Source organism: Mytilus edulis, unplaced genomic scaffold (genome assembly GCF_963676685.1).
Source record: "Mytilus edulis unplaced genomic scaffold, xbMytEdul2.2 SCAFFOLD_1683, whole genome shotgun sequence".
Lineage (NCBI taxonomy): Eukaryota > Metazoa > Mollusca > Bivalvia > Mytilida > Mytilidae > Mytilus > Mytilus edulis.
In genome coordinates, this window is record NW_027267751.1 from 1 (window position 1) to 22122 (window position 22122).

Here is a 22122-nt window from a genome sequence, read left to right on the forward strand (position 1 = left end):
TATTAACACAGACTGAAGTATTGATTTATGCTAAAATAAGACCTCACCTAATATGGCTAACACACTTACATTGATTTTTAAAAGTTGCTGCCTATTAATTTAAACCTACAATCATTCTTCAGATTATATGAGAATTGGTTACAGCCAACTTCAGTCATCAATTTTCAAGAAAGAGGATTCAGGCCATGTGGACAAAACAACATGCATACGAAAAGTCGTGTATCGATATCGAATCTACATTGGTCTTCTAGATACTAGATTAGTCCATGTTGATTTTATTAAGTTTAAGATACAATTTCTTGGTAGTGTAGATTTATTTCATTGTCCTGCTCACAAGCAAACTTAAAACTCACAGTAAAACCCAGTAAGATAATATAATTGAAAAAATTAAAACATTTTTTACTTCCATTAGTAAAATTCAATACATTTGTTTCGAGTTTACACTATTCAAGATGGTTTGCACTTGTTGATAGACCTAAAAGCAAAAAGTGCATACATAATTAACTTAAATTTCTGTATTTGTAAAAAACATGACAGAAGACACCATGTTCTTCATTTAGAAAAAGTTTAAGGAATGAATTAAACATTCTTCTTTTAAAAAATTGCACATTTCTTTAAAAATCTAGGCAGATAGTTTTCTGCTACAATCCAACATGGCAGACACCATTTGATATAGCTTAAGCAAATAAACAAAATAGAGTGGACATAATGTGTTTGTGGTAGGTTTTAAATTTTGGATTTTTATATACTCAGATATGATTGGTAATAATATTAATTTTGTAATCAGGAATGCATTTGACACAAGTTCTTCATTGACAAGATCATGAAGATATAATCCTTATTTCACAAAATGGGTGCATTCTTTCAATAATTGGAACAAATAATTTTAAACAATGACTAACTTGTGAAATTTAACCAATACATTTAAAAAAAGACTGCATTTGACATCTTTTCACATATATTATTAAAATAGTAGTCACAGTACTAATTGATATTTTAGTCTGCAAACATGATTCATTCATTAGTTGTTGCTGCAATTAATTGGAAACTAGCTTGCAGTAACTGTGAGTACTCATAGATCAGTACTTTATGTCTCTAGTGTTTTAGTTTAATTTTGTGATGATGTTAAACCACTGTCCTGGCTTAGAGGAGGGTTGAACCCTGTTCAAATTCAGGAGACTTTAATTCCGAGGTTATGTTTTTTTTACTGTCTCAAGGTAACAAGACTGTAATTCAGTGGTTGCACTTGTCTAATACATATGTTTCTGGTTATTGTTTGGTTTTACTTTTTATCAGATTAGGGTCTTTCATAGCTTGCTTTCAACTATGGATTTCTATTTACTTAAACTAAAGTTATAGTGCGAATACCAAGAAAATGCTTATTTGGGCCTTTTTTGGCCCCTAATTCTTAAAATCTTGGGACCAAAACTCCCAAAATCAATCCCAACCTTCCTTTTGTGGTCATAAACCTTGTGTTTAAATTTCATTGATTTCTATTTACTTATACTAAAGTTATTGTGCGAAAACGAAGATTAATGCTTATTTGGGCCCTTTTTTGGCCCCTTATTCCTAAAATCTTGGGACCAAAACTCCCAAAATCACTCCCAACCTTCCTTTTGTGGTCATAAACCTTGTGTTAAAATTTCATAGATTTCTATTCACTGTTACTAAAGTTAGAGTGCGAAAACTAAAAGTATTCAGACGATGACGAAGATGACAATTTCAATGTTGACATTATTTTCCTTTTAATTAGTGAAAACGCCTAGTTCATTATCTTCGCTAGCCAAAGGTTACCATCAACACCCGTTCTCTTCACCCTTGGTGGATTGAGTCAAGATTTGTGATAACAATGTTGCGCCATCTATTGGAAGATTAAAGTCACACCCATTCCAAATACATTATTCTTGACCAATGGTAGAACTTGAACTCTTCAATTTGGAGGTAAAAACATGTAGATTCTACACACTTGGTAAAGCCGGAAACGAAAAATATATGTCAACATTCATGCATTTGTGCATGAGACATACACACAGGAACTTCTAATAGTTGATTAAAAACCTTCAAGTTGTCAATTAATATTTTCATATGTTTAGGGATGTAAAGACTTGTTGCACAATAAACATGTGGCAACTGTTTACAAACACGTCTTACATTTACACGTGTTCATGTTATAGGCGCTTTTTGATTGGATGCAGCGAGTTTCGACTGCAACCAATAACAAGAGGCTGTCACAACGACAGCAAACCAGATTTATTAGCATTTATTTGTGTCCTGGCAATATCACAAGAACCATTACTGATGATTGGTGAAAGTGAAAATCGTCAATATCAAATTTGACCTCTATTTTGTCATCAGTATCAGCATATTAAAATTTGAAAAGCTTAGATTGAATGGTTTGTGAGTAAATGCAACAACGTGAATGGAAACACCATTTTACGATCTTTCAAGAGCCATAACTCTTGAACGGTAAAAGTCAAAATCGTCATTATTGAACTTGAACTCTATTTTGTCATCAGTAACAACATATTAAAATTACATGTTTAGCAAGTACAATTTTTGCAATTGAAAACTCTCTTTAAAAATTTAGTAAATATATAGAATATTTCACCCGTAATATACTGATTAAAATAAAAAAAACACTATTTATTAAATAAATTATTTGAATGTGTAGTTACTCAAAAATATAGCATTTTATAGGCGAGTCTGAAGTTTTGTTGTGGCTCAGGTAAAAATAAAATCTGGTCAAGAAAGTTCAATGCATTATATTGTTACTATTTATATATATGTTCCTGCACAATTCATCATCTTAAACAGAAACAAAGTAAGAATTGATTTTATTGTCCATAATAATAGAAAGCAAACTTATATTCAAAGTAAAACACAATCAAGTAGATTATTTTTTGTTTAAATATCACATATTTCTTTTACAAGTTATCTATTAATGTGTATAAATAACTGCCATCATTTTTGCATATGCACAAATAAGAATAACAATATAGATATAAGAACAAAGTCGAATACATTCAGTTAAAATTTAACACCTGTCTTTTAATGCTTTTGTCAATAAACAGAACTCTTAAAGAGCCTGTGTTGCTCACCTGCATCTTTCAGAATGGCCACTTTTAAGTAAAAATCATCATAAAAGGAGAATAACTTTATTAGTTAACTTGCAATTTAAGTCATTTTAACACATTTGTAGATTCTATTCAGCTGAATATTTTTTTGTTTTTAAAGTTTCTATATATCTATTATAGTTTTCAAGATAAAAGGCAAAAAAGAAAAAAAATAGTAATAATTATCATTAAATGGTAAATAACTCAAAAAATTTAATCAAATCAACTAAAGATTTCAGCCATTATGGCTTATCTGTAGATGTTGTCCTGGTGATCATTTTTCTATTACAATTTTTTATCTATCTATATAGTTTTCAAGGAAATAGACAAAACTGCAAAATATTGACTTATTTGTTGATCTTGTCTTGCCAATAATTTTTGCATTTTAAAGTTTTATTTATCATAGTTTTCAAGAAATTGGTAATCCTGGAAAAAAAGGGAAACATCGTCATTAAAGGGCAACAACTTCAATAAGGGGTTGACTGGGGATTTCAATAATGTTGACTTATTTATTAATTTTCTTGTCTTGTTGATCATTTTTGCTATTTAAAGTTTCTGTCTATCTATCATAATTCGAAATAATAGGCAAACATAACTTTTTACTAAACTCAATTAAGGGCAATAACTCGTATAAGAAGTGATCTGACAGTTTTGATGTCAAATGATATTATGTAGATCTCATCATTCTGAAATATTTGTTCCTGCCCAATTTTCTTTATCTATAGCGCTTTCAAGTTAATAGACAAAAATTGCTCTTATATTTTTAGCCATGTGAACCATGTTTGTCGGCAGGCAGGTTGAGATGACACACTTTTTAAAATAGATATCCCGTTGATAATTTTTGCCATGTTTGGTTAAATTTGGTTTAGTAGTTGCAGAGGAGATGATCTATGTATAATTTAACAGAAGACGACAGTTGACAATAAGTGATGTCAAAAGCTCACAGTGGACCTCGTGCCAGGTGAACTAAAAAGGCAAATAGTAATAAAATCTGTATGTATGGTTAAGAGAAAACAGGTTTACAAATAAATAAGATGTTTACTGTAAATATACTTTTATATGTCAGGGCTGGGCTGATAGATGTTACATGATGGTAATTTTTATACAAGAACGGTAAAAGTGACGCCCCAAAAATTGAAACATGATCTGTGTTTTGTGGTAATTGGCATTGTGCATATAAGAGGGGCGAAAGATACCAGAGGGACATTCAAACTCCTAGATCAAAAATAAACTGACAACGCCATGGCTACAAAAGATAAAGACAAACAGACAAACAATAGTACACAAAACACAACATAAGATTCATAACATTTGGTTGAGGCAAACTAAAGTAAGAGAAGGGATACCAAAAAGTCAACAATTTTTCCATTTGTAGAAGGGCATAACTTTAGAACAGTAAAAGTGACGCCACCAAAATTCAAACTTGATCTGTGTTTTTGTGGTAATAAGCATTGTGTATAAATTTCATAACATTTGGTGGAGGCAAACTAAAGTTAGAGAAGGGAAACCAATTTTGGGACGGACGTACAGACGGACAAGGGTTAATCGCAATACCCCCTCCGCTATGGCGGGGGCATAAAAATTGATCTGCACTGATTTTTCAAACTTGTTCTAGACATTGCTGACCTTCAATATAAATTCTATAAATATCTTGCAAGAATAGTACACAGGAGAGCACTTACAAGACTGGATGGATGCAGGGTATTTCTATGTCCCTTGCAATGTGTCAAACAGGGGATGATAAGTAATGGATAATAGATGAATTTCACCATTCTTGCATTTTCTAGTACATTTCCTATGTCACAATAATGTTAATATATATACATATCTTTATATCTAGCTCTGAAAATAACTCTGATGCTGTATAAATAAACTTTTTGTTGCTTTGTTCTTGAATTACAAAATGTTGTGGCAACAATTTCACTAAGATTTTGTACTAAAAAATAAATGTATTTTAAGAGATTCCACCTCTAGGTGTAATACCATCATTGATTTTCCCCTATTAGTCTTTGTTAAATTTGCACTTTTCAAAAAATTGTGCAGAATTTATCTTTGTTTCAAATAAAGAAATACTTGGCATGAGTAAAGTTTTATCCTGTCCAGTTCTATAGAAAAAGTTTCACATAACATTTCATTGCATATAAGAAAATAAAAATCATTGGAAGTTAACCAATCAAATTTCTCCTCTTATTCTATCTGTGTACAAGGTTTAGTAACCATGTAACCTCAAGATTACAAAATTTTCTATAGAAATCACAAATAAAAATAATGGTGTTTTGAAATACCCAAGACATATGTTTATGACACAGAAATAGTTTTACTGCAATAAAATGTAGGATTAATTACCTACAACGGTCAAATTCAAGGGAATATTTTTTAAGACCTACTTTCGTATGCAACCAGATGTGACGTACCATGATTTGGTGGTATTACACCTCTATATTCATTACTATGAATCAACTTTGGTATTCACTTTAGCTTTGATAGGGTGAGCAGATTCTAGTAACACAAAAGGCAGATTATACTTTTGGTATTCCTAATCTTTGTCGGTTTCCTAAACGTAGAAAAGCTTTTATCAGCTGGCTCCTCTCCCTTGCCTTTAATATATCATAAGGTCCAATAAAATGCAGAGTAGCTTTGTCTTCTGGACCTAATTTATCTTTGATATATGTACAATACCTGGGTGATGTAGACAGGCATGTTATCAGTATCTGAAAAGAAAAATCAGTTATACTTAATTAGTATACCACTAGAAAGTTACTTGTTACCTGCCCAAGAGATGGTATAAAAGACACTTTAAACTGATATTTGTGAATATAGCACACTGGAAAAAAAGTAGAAGTACCCAGTGATCTTGCTCCACAAAATGATAAACCCTTCCCCTTGCAAAGTCCATGATTTGCTAAGGGGAAACCCTAAAAATAATTTTAATAAAAAAATTAAAGAACCTCACATACCCCACACCCCCACATTGTCACTTGACAAACAAAATCTCACCAGATTCCTAAGTTCAAAGACTCATAACTCTACAAAAGTCAACTGATAAAAATTTTCTTGTGGATATGCACAATTAACATATTATGTCCTCATAAACTACAAAGTTTCAACTGTTGCAGTAGTATAATTGGGCCAAAATTCTAAGTTCTAAGGGGCATAACTCCTAGAAAAAAAATTGAATCGTAATTTCCTGCAATAAGTTCATCTACATAGTATGTCCTTATTATCTACAAAGTGTCATGAAATTTTGTTGTGTGGTTTCAGAGAAGTTGCAATGACAAACTGTTGCAGTAGTATATTTTGGCCAAAATTCTAGGTAAAAGGGGCATAACTTCTAGAAAAAAATTGAATCGTAATTTCTTGTCGATATGCACATCTACATAGTATGTCCTTATTATCTACAAAGTTTCATGAAATTCTGTTGTGTGGTTTCAGAGGAGTTGCGATGACAAACTGTTGCAGTAGTATATTTTGGCCAAAATTCTAAGTTAAAGGGGCATTACTCCTACAATAAAAATTGAATCGTAATTTCCTGCCGATATGCACATCTACATAGTAAGTCCTTATTATCTACAAAGTTTCATGAAATTCTGTTGTGTGGTTTCAGAGAAGTTTGGATGACAAACTGTTGCAGTAGTATATTTTGGCCAAAGTTCTAAGTTACAGGGGCATAACTCCTACAAAAAAAAAATCGTAATTTCCTGTCGATATGCACATCTACATAGTAAGTCCTTATTATCTACAAAGTTTCATGAAATTCTGATGTGTGGTTTCAGAGAAGTTGGGATGACAAACTGTTGCAGTAGTATATTTTGGCCAAAATTTTAAGTTAAAGGGGCATAACTTCTACAAAAAAAAAAATCGTAATTTCCTGTCGATATGCACATCTACATAGTAAGTCCTTATTATCTACAAAGTTTCATGAAATTCTGTTGTGTGGTTTCAGAGAAGTTGGGATGACAAACTGTTGCAGTAGTATATTTTGGCCAAAATTCTAAGTAAAAGGGGCATAACTCCTACAAAAAAAAATTCGTAATTTCCTGTCGATATGCACATGTACATAGTAAGTCCTTATTATCTACAAAGTTTCATGAAATTCTGTTGTGTGGTTTCAGAGAAGTTGGGATGACAAACTGTTGCAGTAGTATATTTTGGCCAAAATTCTAAGTTAAAGGGGCATAACTCCTACAAAAAAAAATCGTAATTTCCTGTCGATATGCACATCTACATAGTAAGTCCTTATTTGTTGTGTGGGGTATAATTAACTGCTGACACAGAGAAATGTCTTGCTGTCAGCAGAAAATTCTGAAAAAGACAATTTGAGGGACAGCAGCATTGACAATTAATACAAAGTCGCTAGACCATGACATCGGGACAGGGCATCCAAATAACTAAACTGATTTGTACTGATAGTAATGCAATTTTATAGAAAATATCATTTATCTATCAAAAGGGATCATTAATTTTACTGGACTGAAAGTGTTAATCATTTAAGAGTTGATCGAAACATTTTAATCAATTAGCTATATATTAACATTACCTTTGTCTCATGGAGCAAAAGGCCAAGACATTCTTTTTTGAAGCAAGAATTGCCTAGTCCAATGATCAGCTGTCCAACATGTTGGCTAAATCCTCTTATCTTTGATGGATCCATAGTTTGAAGTGTCTCCTTATCAATAGCCTCTGGTTTTTGTCTAGTAACATGAATCTTTTGATCAACTAATGAATCATTGGTTGAAACTTTAACCTAAGAACAAGGAAAACCATATAGGACCCACTAATTCATAATTAATAACTACTGTACATTCAGAAATTATTGCAAGGTTTCTTTATACAAATAATTTGACTGGTTTAATATCGCAATAATAACTAGAGGCTCTTAAGAGCCGGTGTTGCTCACCTTGGTCAATGTGTTGCAGTGCATATTAAACAAAGGACACTCTACATTATTTAAGACAAGAATAGAATTCATGACAAAACTCTCTGTTTTTGTGTCAGTGACTTGTTTGTAGAACTTACTTTACTGAACATTCTTGCTTACAGTTATCTCTATCTATAATGAGCTTGGCCCAGTAGTTTCAGAGCAGAAAATTTTTGTAGAAGATTAACTCCTGAAGTGGTCAATTGACAATTTTGATCATGGTGACTTATTTGTAGAGCTTACTTTGCTGTTTACAGTTTATCTCTTTCTATTATAATATTCAAGGTTATAACCAATAAACTGCTTCGCTGAGCGCAGCTGGATACGCCCCCAGAGGTCCAACCCTGAACAGTTGGGGCAAAAATGGACACAATATTCAAGCTTGATACAGGTCTGAATTTGGATTGTAATTAAATATTTGACATATTATAGGTTTCTGAATAAATGTAGCCAAAGAACTTGGAATTGGTTATATGAATAAAACCCCAAAACTTGGAAACGGTAATTCTGAAATTTATAAAAAATGAAAGGGAGCTCACGTCAATAGATATAAACAATTCACCAAAGTTTCATGCATATTGGTTAAAGCTTTTTTGAGTTAATGTCCGACATGTTGACGAAGGACGGACGGACAGACGGTCAACGGTATACCATAATACGACCCGTAAACGGGCATAAAAAAACTGCAAAATTTCCTTAAAATTAACAATTCAGGGGCAGCAACCCAACAACAGGTTGTCTGATGCATTTGAAAATTTCAGGGCAGAAAGATTTGTACCTGATAAACAATTTTACTCCTTCTCAGATTTGCTCTAAATGCTTTAGTTTCAGATATATAAGCCAAAATCTGCATTTGACCACAAGGTTCTATTTCTAGCCATGGCAGCCATCTTGGTCAATGGGTGTGGTCATCGGATACATTTTTTAAAGAAGATACCCTAAGCATAATTTAGGCCAAGTTTGGTTTAATTTGGCACAGTAATTTCAGAGGAGATTTTTGTAAAAGACTACAATAAAATGCTCCGCTGGGTGCAGCTTGATACGACCGCAGAGGTCGAACCCTGAACAGTTGGGGCAAGTATGGACACAACATTCAAGCTTGATACAGCACTGAATTTGGATTGTGATTAAATATTTGACATAGCATAGGTTTCTGACACAGAATGAATGTGCTCTAAGAACTAAAAAAATTTTTAATTTACCTATTCAAACCATATCATTATCATTTGCTTTTATATATAAATCATAAATAACCAATTTAAAATGGAAAATTTTAAAGAAGAAAAAAGGGAAAAAAAATCCCCCCCCCCTAATTTTGTGAACCCCCTTATGATTCATCACCCCCAAACTCAATACCAGCCTTCCCTTTGTGGTATGGTACCTTGCAGTACAATTTCATAGAGATCTATACACCTGAACACAAGTTATTGTCTGGAAACTAGAACCAGATGCTCCACAGGGCGTAGCTTTATACGACCGCAGAGGTTGAACCCTGAACGGTTGGGGCAAGTATGGACACAACATTCAAGCTGGATTCAGCTCTAAATTTGGATTGTGATTAAATAGTTGACACAGCATAGGTTTCTGACACAGAATGAATGTGTTCTAATGAACTTAAAATTTTTGTTTTCTCTTACAGCAATTCACTATGCTGTTGAATATTAATCCTCTCAAAAAATGTTTGAAGAAATTTTCTTTTTATTTATGAAATTTCAAATGAGAAAATGGAACCTAATTTTTTTAATCACATCCCCCTTTCCCTTATTCCAAAACTAATCTCAATTAAAATTTCTAATGGAGTTTGCAACAATAACTACTCATTTAAATACATCATAAAATATTAAGATGTAAACAAAACTGCTTGTTATCACTGAATGGTAAAGATTATTTTAATTTATTAGTTGGTAGTAAAAAGTGAATATACATTGTATATTGTATATAACAAAGATTTAAGTTGATTCTGGACAAAGAAAGATAACTCCAATTAAAAAAAATTCTTGCTATTGCACAACATTGTGCAATTAGATATTTCTTGCTTACTATTCTGGACAAAGAAAGATAACTCTAATTAAAAAAAAAATTGCTATTTCCCAATATTGTGTAATTAGATATTTCTTGCCATTGCGCAATACTGTGCAATTGAAAAGACTTGCTATTGCACAATACTTAATATAAAAATTTTAGATCCTGATTTGGACCAATGTAGACCAATTTGAAAACAAGACCAAAAATGAAGAATCTACATACACAGTTAGATTTGGCATATCAAAGAACCCCATTTATTCAATTTGTGATGAAATCAAACAAAGTTTAATTTTGGACCCCGATTTGGACCAACTTGAAAACTGGGCCAATAATCAAGAATCTAAGTACATTTTTAGATTCAGCATATCAAAGAACCCAACCGATTCATTTTTTGTCAAAATCAAACTAAGTTTAATTTTTGACCCTTTGGACCTTAATGTAGACCAATTTGAAAACGAGACCAAAAGTTAAGAATCTACATACACAGTTAGATTCAGCATATCAAAGAACCCCAATTATTCAATTTTGATAAAATCAAACAAAGTTTAATTTTGGACCCTTTGGGCCCCTTATTCCTAAACTGTTGGGACCAAAACTCCGAAAATCAATACCAACCTTCCTTTTATGGTCATAGACCTTGTGTTTAAATTTCATAGATTTCTATTTACTTATACTAACGTTATGGTGCAAAAACCAAGAAAAATACCTTTTTGGGTCCCTTTTTGGCCCCTAATTCCTAAACTGTTGGGACCTAAACTCCCAAAATCAATACCAACCTTCCTTTTGAGGAAAAAAACATTGTGTTTAAATTTCATAGATTTCTATTTACTTATACTAACGTTATGGTGCAAAAACCAAGAAAAATGCTTTTTTGGGTCCCTTTTTGGCCCCTTATTCCTAAACTGTTGGGACCTAAACTCCCACAATCTATACCAACCTTCCTTTTGTGGAAAAAAACATTGTGTTTAAATTTCATTGATTTCTATTTACTTAAACTAAAGTTATTGTGCGAAAACCAAGAACAATGCTTATTTGGGCCCTTTTTTGGACCCTAATTCCTAAAATGTTGAAACCAACACTCCCAAAATCAATCCCAAGATTTCTTTTGTCGTCATAAACCTTGTGTCAAAATTTCATAGATTTATATTAACTTAAACTATAGTTATAGTGCGAAAACCAAGAAAATGCTTATTTGGGCCTTTTTTGGCCCCTAATTCCTAAAATATTGGGACCAAAACTCCCAAAATCAATACCAACCTTTCTTTTGTGGTCATAAACCTTGTGTTAAAATTTCATAGATTTCTATTCACTTTTACTAAAGTTCGAGTGCAAAAACTAAAAGTATTCAGACGACGACGACGACGCAGACGACGACGCCAACGTGATAGCAATATACGACGAAAATTTTTTCAAATTTTGCGGTTGTATAAAAATGCCTGTTTTTTGGCCTCTTTTTGGCCCCATATTCCTAAACATTTAAAGTAATTACCCCCAAACTCAAACCCAGCTTTCCCTTTGTGATATGGAACCTTGTAGTACAATTTCATAAAGATCCATACACTTACACACAAGTTATTGTCATGACTCTAGAAAAATGCTTGTTTTTTGCCCCTTTTTTTGCCCCTAATTCCTACAATTTTGAGGCAATTACCCCAAAATCAATCCAAACATTCCCTTTGTGATATGGAACCTTGCAGTACAATTTCAGAGAGATACATACACTTGCACAAGTTATTGTCTGGAAACTAGAAAAATGCTTATTTTTGGCCCCTTTTTCCTAAACGTTTTGGGCAATTACCCCCAAAACTCAATTCCAGCTTTCCCTTTGTAATATGGACCCTTGTAGTACAATTTCAGAAAATTCCATACACTTACACACAAGTTATTGTCATGAAACTAGAAAAATGCTTGTTTTTTGCCCCTTTTTTAGCCCCTAATTCCTAAAATTTTAAGGCAATTACCCCCAAAATCAATCCAAACATTCCCTTTGTGATATGGAACCTTGTGGTACAATGTCAGAGAGATCCATACACTAACACACAAGTTATGTCAGGAAGTTACAAAAATGCTTATTTTTGGCCCCTAATTCCTTAACTGTTTGTACCATAATCCCCAAAATCAATCCCAACTTTCCTTTTGTGGTATCGAACCTTATGGTAAAATTTCATAGAGATCCATTCACTTAAACTAAAGTTAAGAGTGCGAAAACCAATCGGTCTTCATAGACTAAATGTAGTTTTCATGATTTTAAACACCATTTTATATGATAAAATAAAGAATTTATCAGATTTGAGAGGAGTATAGAGATAAAGGGTTACTTTGAAAATAATGTCAAAAATATTACTTGAATAAGTTATTTTTAACATTTTTGAAAAAAAATAGAAATTACACTTACCTATTAAAGGCACATAATTGAATTAGGTTACAAATTATAAATAACTTCAGGTCTTAATTAATTCACAAGTATCAATCTATTTATATCAGTCTACCTTCAAGATTTTAGAGGAAAATGATAATTTAATAGTCCCAAGAGACCAATCTTTGACCCAGAAGCGTTGGTATGTAAGATAAGTGTGTGGGAAAGTTAATTAGTGTTTCTGAAGAATTAGTTTTTATATATCAAGGGAAAAATAACCAGATAACTGTGAAAATTATTTAAAGCTAGTAAAATCTGTATTCTTAAACACCTATAAAAATAATATTTAGAAAAATAACTTGTATAAGTTATATTTAAATTAGCCTCGTTTTCAACATTACTTGTATAGGTAATTTTAATTGTTACTTGTTTAAGTAATGCCCCTGACTGATCTATTATAATATTCAAGATAATAACAAAAAACTGCAAAATTTCCTTAAAATTACAAATTCAGAGGCAGCAACCCAACAACGGATTGTCTGATGCATCTGAAAATTTCAGGGCAGATAGATCTTGGCCTGATGAACATATTCACCCCTGTCAGATTTGCTCTAAATGCTTTAGTTTCAGAGATATAAGCCAAAAACTGCATTTTACACCCATGTTCTATTTTTAGCCATGGTGGCCATCTTGGTTAATGGGCGGGGTCATCGAATAGTTTTTTTATAACTAGATACCCTAAGGATGATTTAGGCAAAGTTTGCTTTAATTTGGACCAGTAGTTTCAGAGGATATGATTTTTGTAAAAGTTAAGGGACGACGATGATGATGGACGCCAAGTGATGAGAAAAGCTCACTTGGCCCTTTGGGCCAGTTGAGCTAAAAATTGCATTCTGATATCTGATACATAGTTCTGTATGCAGATTTCTTAAGTCTAGTCTTGTAAGTGCTCTCCTGTGTACTATTTTTGCCAAATATTTAAAGAATTTATATCGAAGGTTTATATCAGATGGCTTAAAATTTCTCCACTGATTTTTTTCAAAAAACTAAAATCCATGAACATGTATTGTAGCTTTTGCTCATACCACATGTACCACGAAAATATAAGTACTTTCACAGTTTTTGAGTTATATGTTTTACAATTGGAAATGAAAATTAATTGTTGACACACAAGCCTGAATTTTTTTTACTTTATTTATATATGAAGAAGTACCTCTGCAACTGTCATTATCTGTATTACATCAGGCATTTCATTTGATGAAATTCTGAAAGTTAAGTCTGGAACTGCCACAACACGTACATCCTTGATCATGGTTTCCTCGACCAATCCTATACTACAAAAAGAACCATTTTCAAAATTAACCTTTCATCATTTTCATATACAGGGTACCAGGATTTGATGATTTAGGTCGAGTCAATCGATTGCGATCTTGTTTTAATCAGTTATTTAAGGTGGTTACAATATTTCATGGATTTTAAATATGTCAAGGGCTAAATATTTTTGTGAGGTTTTTTGTTGATGCTTTTCTTGTCACTGATTTTGATCTTCCTAAATGTTTATAGGACAAGGTACAATTTGGGCTAAAAGTGAAAACTGTATGACTGGCATGAGGACCTTGCAAGGTACACACATTCCAAATATAGTTATCCTATTACTTAGAATAAGAGAGAATTCAACAATACAAAAAATTTTAACTTTTTTTTCAAGTAGTCACTGAACCATAAAAATGAGGTCAAGGACATTGGACATGTGACTGACAGAAACTTCGTAACATGAGGCATCTATATACAAAGTATGAAGCATCTAGGTCTTCCACCTTCTAAAATATATAGCTTTTAAGAAGTGAGCTAACACCGCCGCCGCCGTAGCCGCCGCCGTAGCCGCCGCCGTAGCCGCCGCCGGAACACTATCCCTAAGTCGAGCTTTCTGCAACTAAAGTCGCAGGCTCGACAATAAAACCACTGCAAGCAAAACGCATTTTTATTGTGCCATTCTTTAATTCTTATCTGGTGTCTATTTGAAAGCAGAAGTCATTGATATCATCTTTCACTGTGGATAGACAGGATAATGTTCCATGTCTTGGGCATTCGTCTTTACCAAACATAATACCTTTATTTCCTGCAGATGTTGTTTGATCTGTTTTAGAATCCTGCAACCAAAACCAGACGTCTTTAATCATGTTTTCAAAAATTAAATTGCCATAAAAGTTATTGCCTTTATTGAGGACATATTATTGCTAAAAGTTTTGAGATGTTCTGGTGTTTTAAAGTGGACACGCTTTGCAAATAATAATAATTGAACACCTTTGGATCATTTAGGATTTTGAGGACACGTTTGGGCATTGTTGGGGAGATTGACACTTTTGGAAGTGTTACATATACATTGTATCATGTCTGTCTGAATTTCAAAATTATAAAGAAATAACATTTTCATTCCACTAATTAAGCTTGCTCATGTTGTTTCAATTCTTGTTGTAGCAAGATGTTGGTAAGGAATCTTACTGCTATTCTCAATTTAAAAAAAACAAGATCTTACTGGTTTTACATGTATGTACATGTATTGTAACACAATAGTCCAGCAATGTGAAAAAAAAACCTGAAAAGTCAGTCCTCATTCTGCAGTATGTTAAGGTTAAGCACAAAGTGGTTAAAGAAACAGTCTTGTCAATAGTCATGATAGTAATGGTCAAAATTTATTTTCACCATATTTTTTAAAGAATTTACCTTCCCTTTAGGTTACACATTCTGCAAAACTTCTCCAGCATTGTTGTGAACCTCATTTCTTCCACTGTTCTAGAAGTCAACAACAAATCATAAAGTATTTCTTTTAGGTCATTTTGAAAGTCATGTCTTCCAGCTTCAATATGATGTATCAAAACTCTGAAAAAAAAATCCTAATTATTTATATAAGAACTGGACACTGCTTAGAGGTGCATAGAATCTGCTGTCGATTTGGAAACTTGTTCTATAATCTATTATTAAGTCAGACTTGGTGTCTATTTGAGTCGTACCTGTACATATATATATATGCAAAATCAAATAAATGGGGAATATGTCTATGGGACACAGATGATGCCCCCGCTAGCATATCATATAAAGTTATAAAGGGCAGGGTTTTCCCCGAGTCAATTATTTTTTTCACCAACTTACATAAATATATTTTTCGTTTAAAATGTTCCTTCTTTCTAACTCCCCCCCCCCCCCCCCCCCCATTTACTTTTTAAAAGATACTATAAAAATAGCAATATAGACATCATAATTTTGACTTCTGGGACACAAGATTCATCTTCAAAAGTTTATCGGATATACATTTCCCTTCCAGTTGAAGGATAAAGACTAAAGGCAGAGACTTTTCTTACTTTTCAACAGGTTTTGGAACAACCCTCCAAATGTGGGATATCCCTTAAATAAGGGACTGTCCCTCAGACAAGGGATCATTTTGCTGTTGTAGAAAAGTAAAAAGAAAAATTTAGCTTTTTTTTAACTTAAAAGGGGAAAAATTCATTATATTTGGAACAACTTTTCTTAAAGAGGGGTCCACTTATTTTTAAAAATAAAGAAGATACATGTATAAGTCCAGGAATATTACAAAATTCTTGGACATGTTTTGACCATATAATACCAGATAGTTGTATAGTTCTTTGGGAAAAGTTTCTTCAAATGATATGAATATGTGCCCTTTTGTACTAAGAAGTGGTTTTTACAACAAAACATTTTTTTTTTATCACTTGAAATTGATCCCTGATTTAAGGGATAGTTATTACATTGAAGGGTTACTTATTTGAGGAGTTGTTCCCAACCTGTTGAATATATTTCTTCATAACAACAGTTTTCTTTTCTGGACCATCGTAAATGAAAAAGTTGAGACGTAAAAATATGCTTGAAACACGTGCGTCGCCAAAACGAAAAATAAATAAGATGGATGAAATCAAATCATTATGTATATTTCTTTCGCCAAATTCTTTCGCAAATGATGAATTTTAATGGCCACAATTTTTATTTTTTTGCAAAATGCGAAAATGGAGAACGCCAGCGGTAACCTTGAAAGGGACATAACTGAAGAACAGTAAAAGTGACGCTACTCAAATTTGTACTTGATCTGAGTTTTGTGGTTATATGTATTGTGTATAAGTTTTATAACATTTCGTTGAGGCAAACTGAAGGTAGAGAACAGAAACAAAAAATTCAGCAATTATTCCATTTGTAAAGGGGCATAACTCTAGAACAGTAAAAGTGACACCACCAAAATTCAAACTTGATCTGTCATGTCTGTATTTTGTGGTATTAAGCATTGTGTATAAGTTTCATAACATTTGGTTGAGGCTAACTTTAGTTAGGGAATGGAAAGGAAAACTAGTATTTTTTCCATTTGTAAAGGGGCATAACTCTAGAACAGTAAAAGTGACACTACCAAAACTCAAACTTGATCTGTGTTTTATGGTAATAAGCATTGTGAATAAGTTTCATAACATTTGGTTGAGGCAACCTGAACTAGATTTGATTTGATTTTTGGTGTTTTAACGCCACTTTTAAGCACCGCTTTTGGGCCAATTTTTATTGGTGGAGGGAGACGGAGTGCCAGGAGAAAACCACCGACCTGTGATAGGAAAACTGACAATCCTAGTCAATTTAGATTGGAGTCTAGTGCACCCGCACAAGCGGGATTCGAACTCACAACCTCAGTGTTGACTGGCTAGTGATTACAGTAGTAACTACTTAGACCACTCGGCCACTGAGGCCCCTCCTAAACTAGAGAACGGGAATGAAAAATTCAGCAATTTTTCCATTTGTAAAGGGGCATAACTCTAGAACGGTTTAAGTGACGCCACTGAAATTTAAACTTGATCTGTGTTTTGTGGTAATAAGCCTTTTGTAGAAGTTTTATAACATTTGGTTGAGGCAAACTAAAGTTAGAGGACGGAAACCAACTTTGGGAAGTAAGCCAAAATATTTATCAAATGGAATTTATTTTAATATGTTGCATTAGAATGGAGATATCTGTATTGTATTTCGTTGCTAGCTCAGTATATAGGTAAACTCAATTTGTGACAGTCAAATCTACGTTTCACGAAGGCCAAGCTTAAAATACAATACAGATATCTCCCAATTACAGATATTTGAATTTTAATGAGGGCCTGTAAATAATGAAAACTTATAAATGTAAATAAAATGCTCCGCTGGGTGCAGCTTGATACGACCACAGAGGTCGAAACCTGAACAGTTGGGGCAAGTATGGACACAACATTCAAGCTTGATACAGCACTGAATTTGGATTGTGGTTAAATATTTGACACAGCATAGGTTTCTGACACAGAATGAATGTGGTCTAAGAACTTAAAGATATTTTTAATTTACCTATTCAAACCATATCATTATTATTTGCTTTTATATATAAATCAGAAATAACCAATTTAAAATGGAAAATTTTAAAGAAAAAAAAGGAAAAAAAAGGAAAAAAAAATCCCTCCCCCAAATTTTTTGAACCTGTGGCCCTTATGATTCATTACCCCCAAACTCAATCCCAGCCTTCCCTTTATAGTATGGTACATTGCAGTACAATTTCAGAGAGATCCATATATACACTTGAACACAAGTTATTGTCTTGAAAGTAGAAAAATGCTTGTTTTTAGGCCCCTTTTTGGCCCCAAATTCCTAAATGTTCAGGGCAATTACCCCAACCTCAAACCAAGCTTTCCCTTTGTGATATGGAACCTTGTAGTATAATTTCAGAAAGATCAATACACTTACACACAAGTTATTGTCTTGAAAGTAGAAAAATGCTTGTTTTTAGGCCCCTTTTTGGCCCCAAATTCCTAAACGTTTTGGGCAATTACCCCCAAACTCAATTCCAGCTTTCCCTTTGTAATATGGACCCTTGTAGTACAATTTCAGAAAATTCCATACACTTACACACAAGTTATTGTCATGAAACTAGAAAAATGCTTGTTTTTTGCCCCTTTTTTGGCCCCTAATTCCTAAAATTTTAAGGCAATTACCCCCATAATCAATCCCAGCATTCCCTTTGTGATATGGAACCTTGTGGTACAATGTCAGAGAGATCCATACACTAACACACAAGTTATGTCTGGAAGGTTTTTTTTGTCCCCTTTTTGACCCCTTATTCCTTAACTGTTGGTACCATTATCCCTAAAATCAATCTTAACCTTTCTGTTGTGGTATTGAACCTTATGGTAAAATTTCATAGAGATCTATTCACTTAAATTAAAGTTAGAGTGCGAAAACCAATGTGTCTTCTGACGACAACGACAACGACGCCGACTTCATACCAATATACGACCACAAAAATTTTTTTGCAGTCGTATAAAAATGGAAAAAAAATGGTAACATTTGTCATTTCCATGTGTAAGGGCAATAACTCCCATAAGAAGTTGTCTGACAGTTTTACAGCTGTGAGGTTTAATTATGCATACAAATTTTCCAAAATGCTAAAATTATCACTGATACCTTTATCTTACATTCATTTAGAGTATTTTCCTGAAGAAATAACTGTGAAGAACTTCTTAAAAGCAATCGTGCTTTGAAAACGTACACAGATTTAACATATCCGTCTCTGGTCCATGTTTTACCATTGTCAAGTCAACATCCAGTATTAGAAAAATGTGATTTTTAAAATATAAAGCAAAGTTGTTGAGAACATAATGTCTGTCACCATGCTGGTGACGATTTGTCTCGGTGCTGAAGTGTCTAGAATGCTGCAAACTTGACACATTCAGTCAGGGGTACTACTTGTACAAGTTATTATTATCCACCCTTAGTTGATCCGGCCCTATAATAAAATAATAATGAATAATTAACTTCGGCGGATTTTGTGACATATCTGAATCAGTATAAATGGAATTTGTAAAAAGTATCGATGAATAGTGACAGCAGGTAAGTGAAGGATGCCTAATATTACCTTTAGCATGTTTAGAGAAACATTCAGATGAATTACTTTAAATCGATACAAAAATGAGTAATCAGTATGATTTGTACAATTTGTTAAGCAGCATCGATATTAGTAGAGTGGGGCGCTCATATTCGCCGTGGACACAATTTCGCCGTTTTATGATTTTGAGGTGTAAAAACTTCAAAGGATGGTTGAAATGGAAGAAATATGCTGTTAAATCATATTTTTATAACAAATATGATTATTTTAGAAAATGTGACTAAACTTCGGCACCTACGGCAAAGGACCGAAAAATGGACAACGATTTTCAGCCAATTTCCTGAATGACAAAAACGATTTCAAAGAAGCATTCCTAAATAATTGTTTGACTGATTGCCCTAAATTTCAGTTTTTTACATCTTTCAAATGTCTGCTATTCGTCTATAATGAAATTTATTTGATAAATAAAGTTAAAAGCTGCAGTTATTTGGTTTTAAATAGATATGTCAAAACGGCGAATATGTGTCTCCCATCGACAAAATGTTAGGAAATTTCAAACACCCTTTAATCCAACTCTGCAGATGATTTTACTCAAAACAAACACGCTTTCAAGCTAAGAATATTTTGCATTTGAAGTTATCTTCATATAGAAATATCAGTATACTTCAAAAACATAAAGACCTGAACATAAACTGAAGAAAACATGGAAAGATATGGCGAAAATGAGCACCCCACTCTATATGAATATGAAGTTATTTTCCATGATAACTCAGAATACAATTGGGAAAAGTTTATATTCAATTCCGACACATAGAAGAGATAAATAGATATTCACAATCCACTGGAACACATAATAATGTAATTACCATAATGATCATTAGTCTATAGATACATTTGTAATTGGTTTGTTTATTCAACAATTGTCTGATGATCGTGAACCAAAGTAAGGCTGGTCGTAATCACTTAATTCAATTAAAATCATAGCTATTAAAATTTACTAAGAGCTAATTTCCTAATTCTTGTAGAGTAAAACTTTGGTGGCTTGCTTGCTTTGTTTGTATAAACTTTTAACTCAAGCTTTGACATCTTCAAACAATATATATAGGCATAGTTAAACCTGTATATATTATATTTACATTTAATTGGACGTTATCCCAATAAAATTGTACAATATACAAACAAAGCAAGTAAGTAAGCTAACCTGAAAGTCTTGCTCTACATGCATTAGGAAATTAGCTCTAAATAAACAATTCACAGGGCTGTAACTAGGCCTTGGGAACAGACGAGGCAGGGTTTAATGGGAGCCGCCGATTGAGGCCCCCTGGCCGAAAATTGTAACATTATGGTTCGAAATATATCTTGTTACCTCCGTTGTTTGTATCATATTTATTGTTTTTGTTTCATATTTACGGTAAAATATCGGGAAACAAAGTGTGTTCTAACGTCTGTCAAATATGAAGTCGATTTTGTCAAGTCATTGTGCATTTATTTTCACACAGGATCGTATTTAACATTATGCACATAGGAAAATAACAGACCACCGGCGCAATCTCTTTGACAATTGTATTTTCCTCTTTTAAACAAGACGAAACAAGTCTACAGATTATGTTTGCTAACATCCCCGTTGAAACAAAAACAATGTTTAGACCTAGTATTTCGTACATCCGGCCGTAATGGCGTTATCACATGTTAGTCACATGTTTCACGTATGACTGGAAATGATTAGAACTTTAGGACAAAACAATTTTAATATATAACTGGACTTCTGTTTCCTGTGAAATGTAACGCATAACGATAAAGTAATTTTCTTACTTAATTATTACGAAGATCAAAACAAGAATGTAAATCATCTTGGATTTATCTGTTTGAACATCTCGCAAGAGTTCATATTTGCATATTGTTTTTAAGAATGCTATTACAACAAAGCAGATTACATCATCTAAAAATTGCGTTACGAAATCCGACACAAAAATCACGCCACTGTTCTTACATCTGCTACATAAATACTTATAGTTCTGGGCATTTTCTTCTCACTATTCTTATTGGTCGCGAGAAACGACACAAAAATACGGTTGTAGAATCTTTGATATTCGTATATTTTATTTTTTTTTCTAGGGAAGAGTAGCATACACTTGTATGTTGATAAAAATAATGGCATCTTTAGATGTAGTTGCAACTTTTCTTACAGTAATTCACATTTTATCACTTTTCTATAGTTATAGGAAACGGAGCCCAATAGCAAATTATGGTCCATATACATGGTTTAAAAAATAATAGTAATGATACAAAAAAAAAATAATGAATAAAATAAAATAATGTAGATAAATTACATATATATATTATATTTATATAATCTTCCTTTATTTCTTATCATTTAAATTTAGAAAAAACGATTGAATAAATTCAATTAAAATATATATGTCTTTATTTTCTATTAATAATACTCCACTTACAGGTGATGTTTTGTTTGTTTTTGTATGTTTCTTAGGTATGAAAAACCAACACTGTCAGAACAAATGCTGAATATAATTATAATAAATAAAGTTGTACAGGATTCTTTAATAAAATCAGATTATAATATGTCTCTGATTAAATTTAACAAATCTCACACTTTTCATCATTTTTGTGACTGTCATTTAATGACAGGAAACACAAGAAATGTTTATTGTAGTCATCTACTAATGGCACACTTCAAAGGTAATCATAGCAATAAAAATCATGTTGTTGGGAGAAACCACACCAAGGTAATAAACAATTAAGGAGTTTTAGGGAGGAATTAGTCCAAGTTTCCTCCCAAGATTTGGAGAGAGTTGCTGGAATTTCT

The 22122-nt window shown here is 32.7% G+C and overlaps 1 protein-coding gene across 2 annotated transcripts; it reads right to left on the reverse strand.

The window, feature by feature from the left end:
- Positions 1-1692: 1692 nt before the first annotated feature.
- LOC139505958 (uncharacterized) lies at positions 1693-15317 on the reverse strand. Of its 2 annotated transcripts, XR_011659852.1 has the most exons (5): positions 15137-15317; positions 13626-13746; positions 7651-7857; positions 5549-5824; positions 1693-5081 (listed from the first exon to the last, which is right to left on the reverse strand). XR_011659852.1 is itself a non-coding variant. In XM_071295284.1 (4 exons), the coding sequence occupies exons 1-4, from the start codon at positions 15190-15192 to the stop codon at positions 5633-5635; spliced, it is 576 nt and encodes a 191-aa protein (XP_071151385.1). In that variant the 5' UTR covers positions 15193-15317; the 3' UTR covers positions 1693-5632. The 2 variants fall into 2 exon arrangements, 1 of the variants encoding a protein (XP_071151385.1); XM_071295284.1 differs by having other exon boundaries at positions 1693-5824.
- Between the last annotated feature and the right edge of the window lie 6805 nt (positions 15318-22122).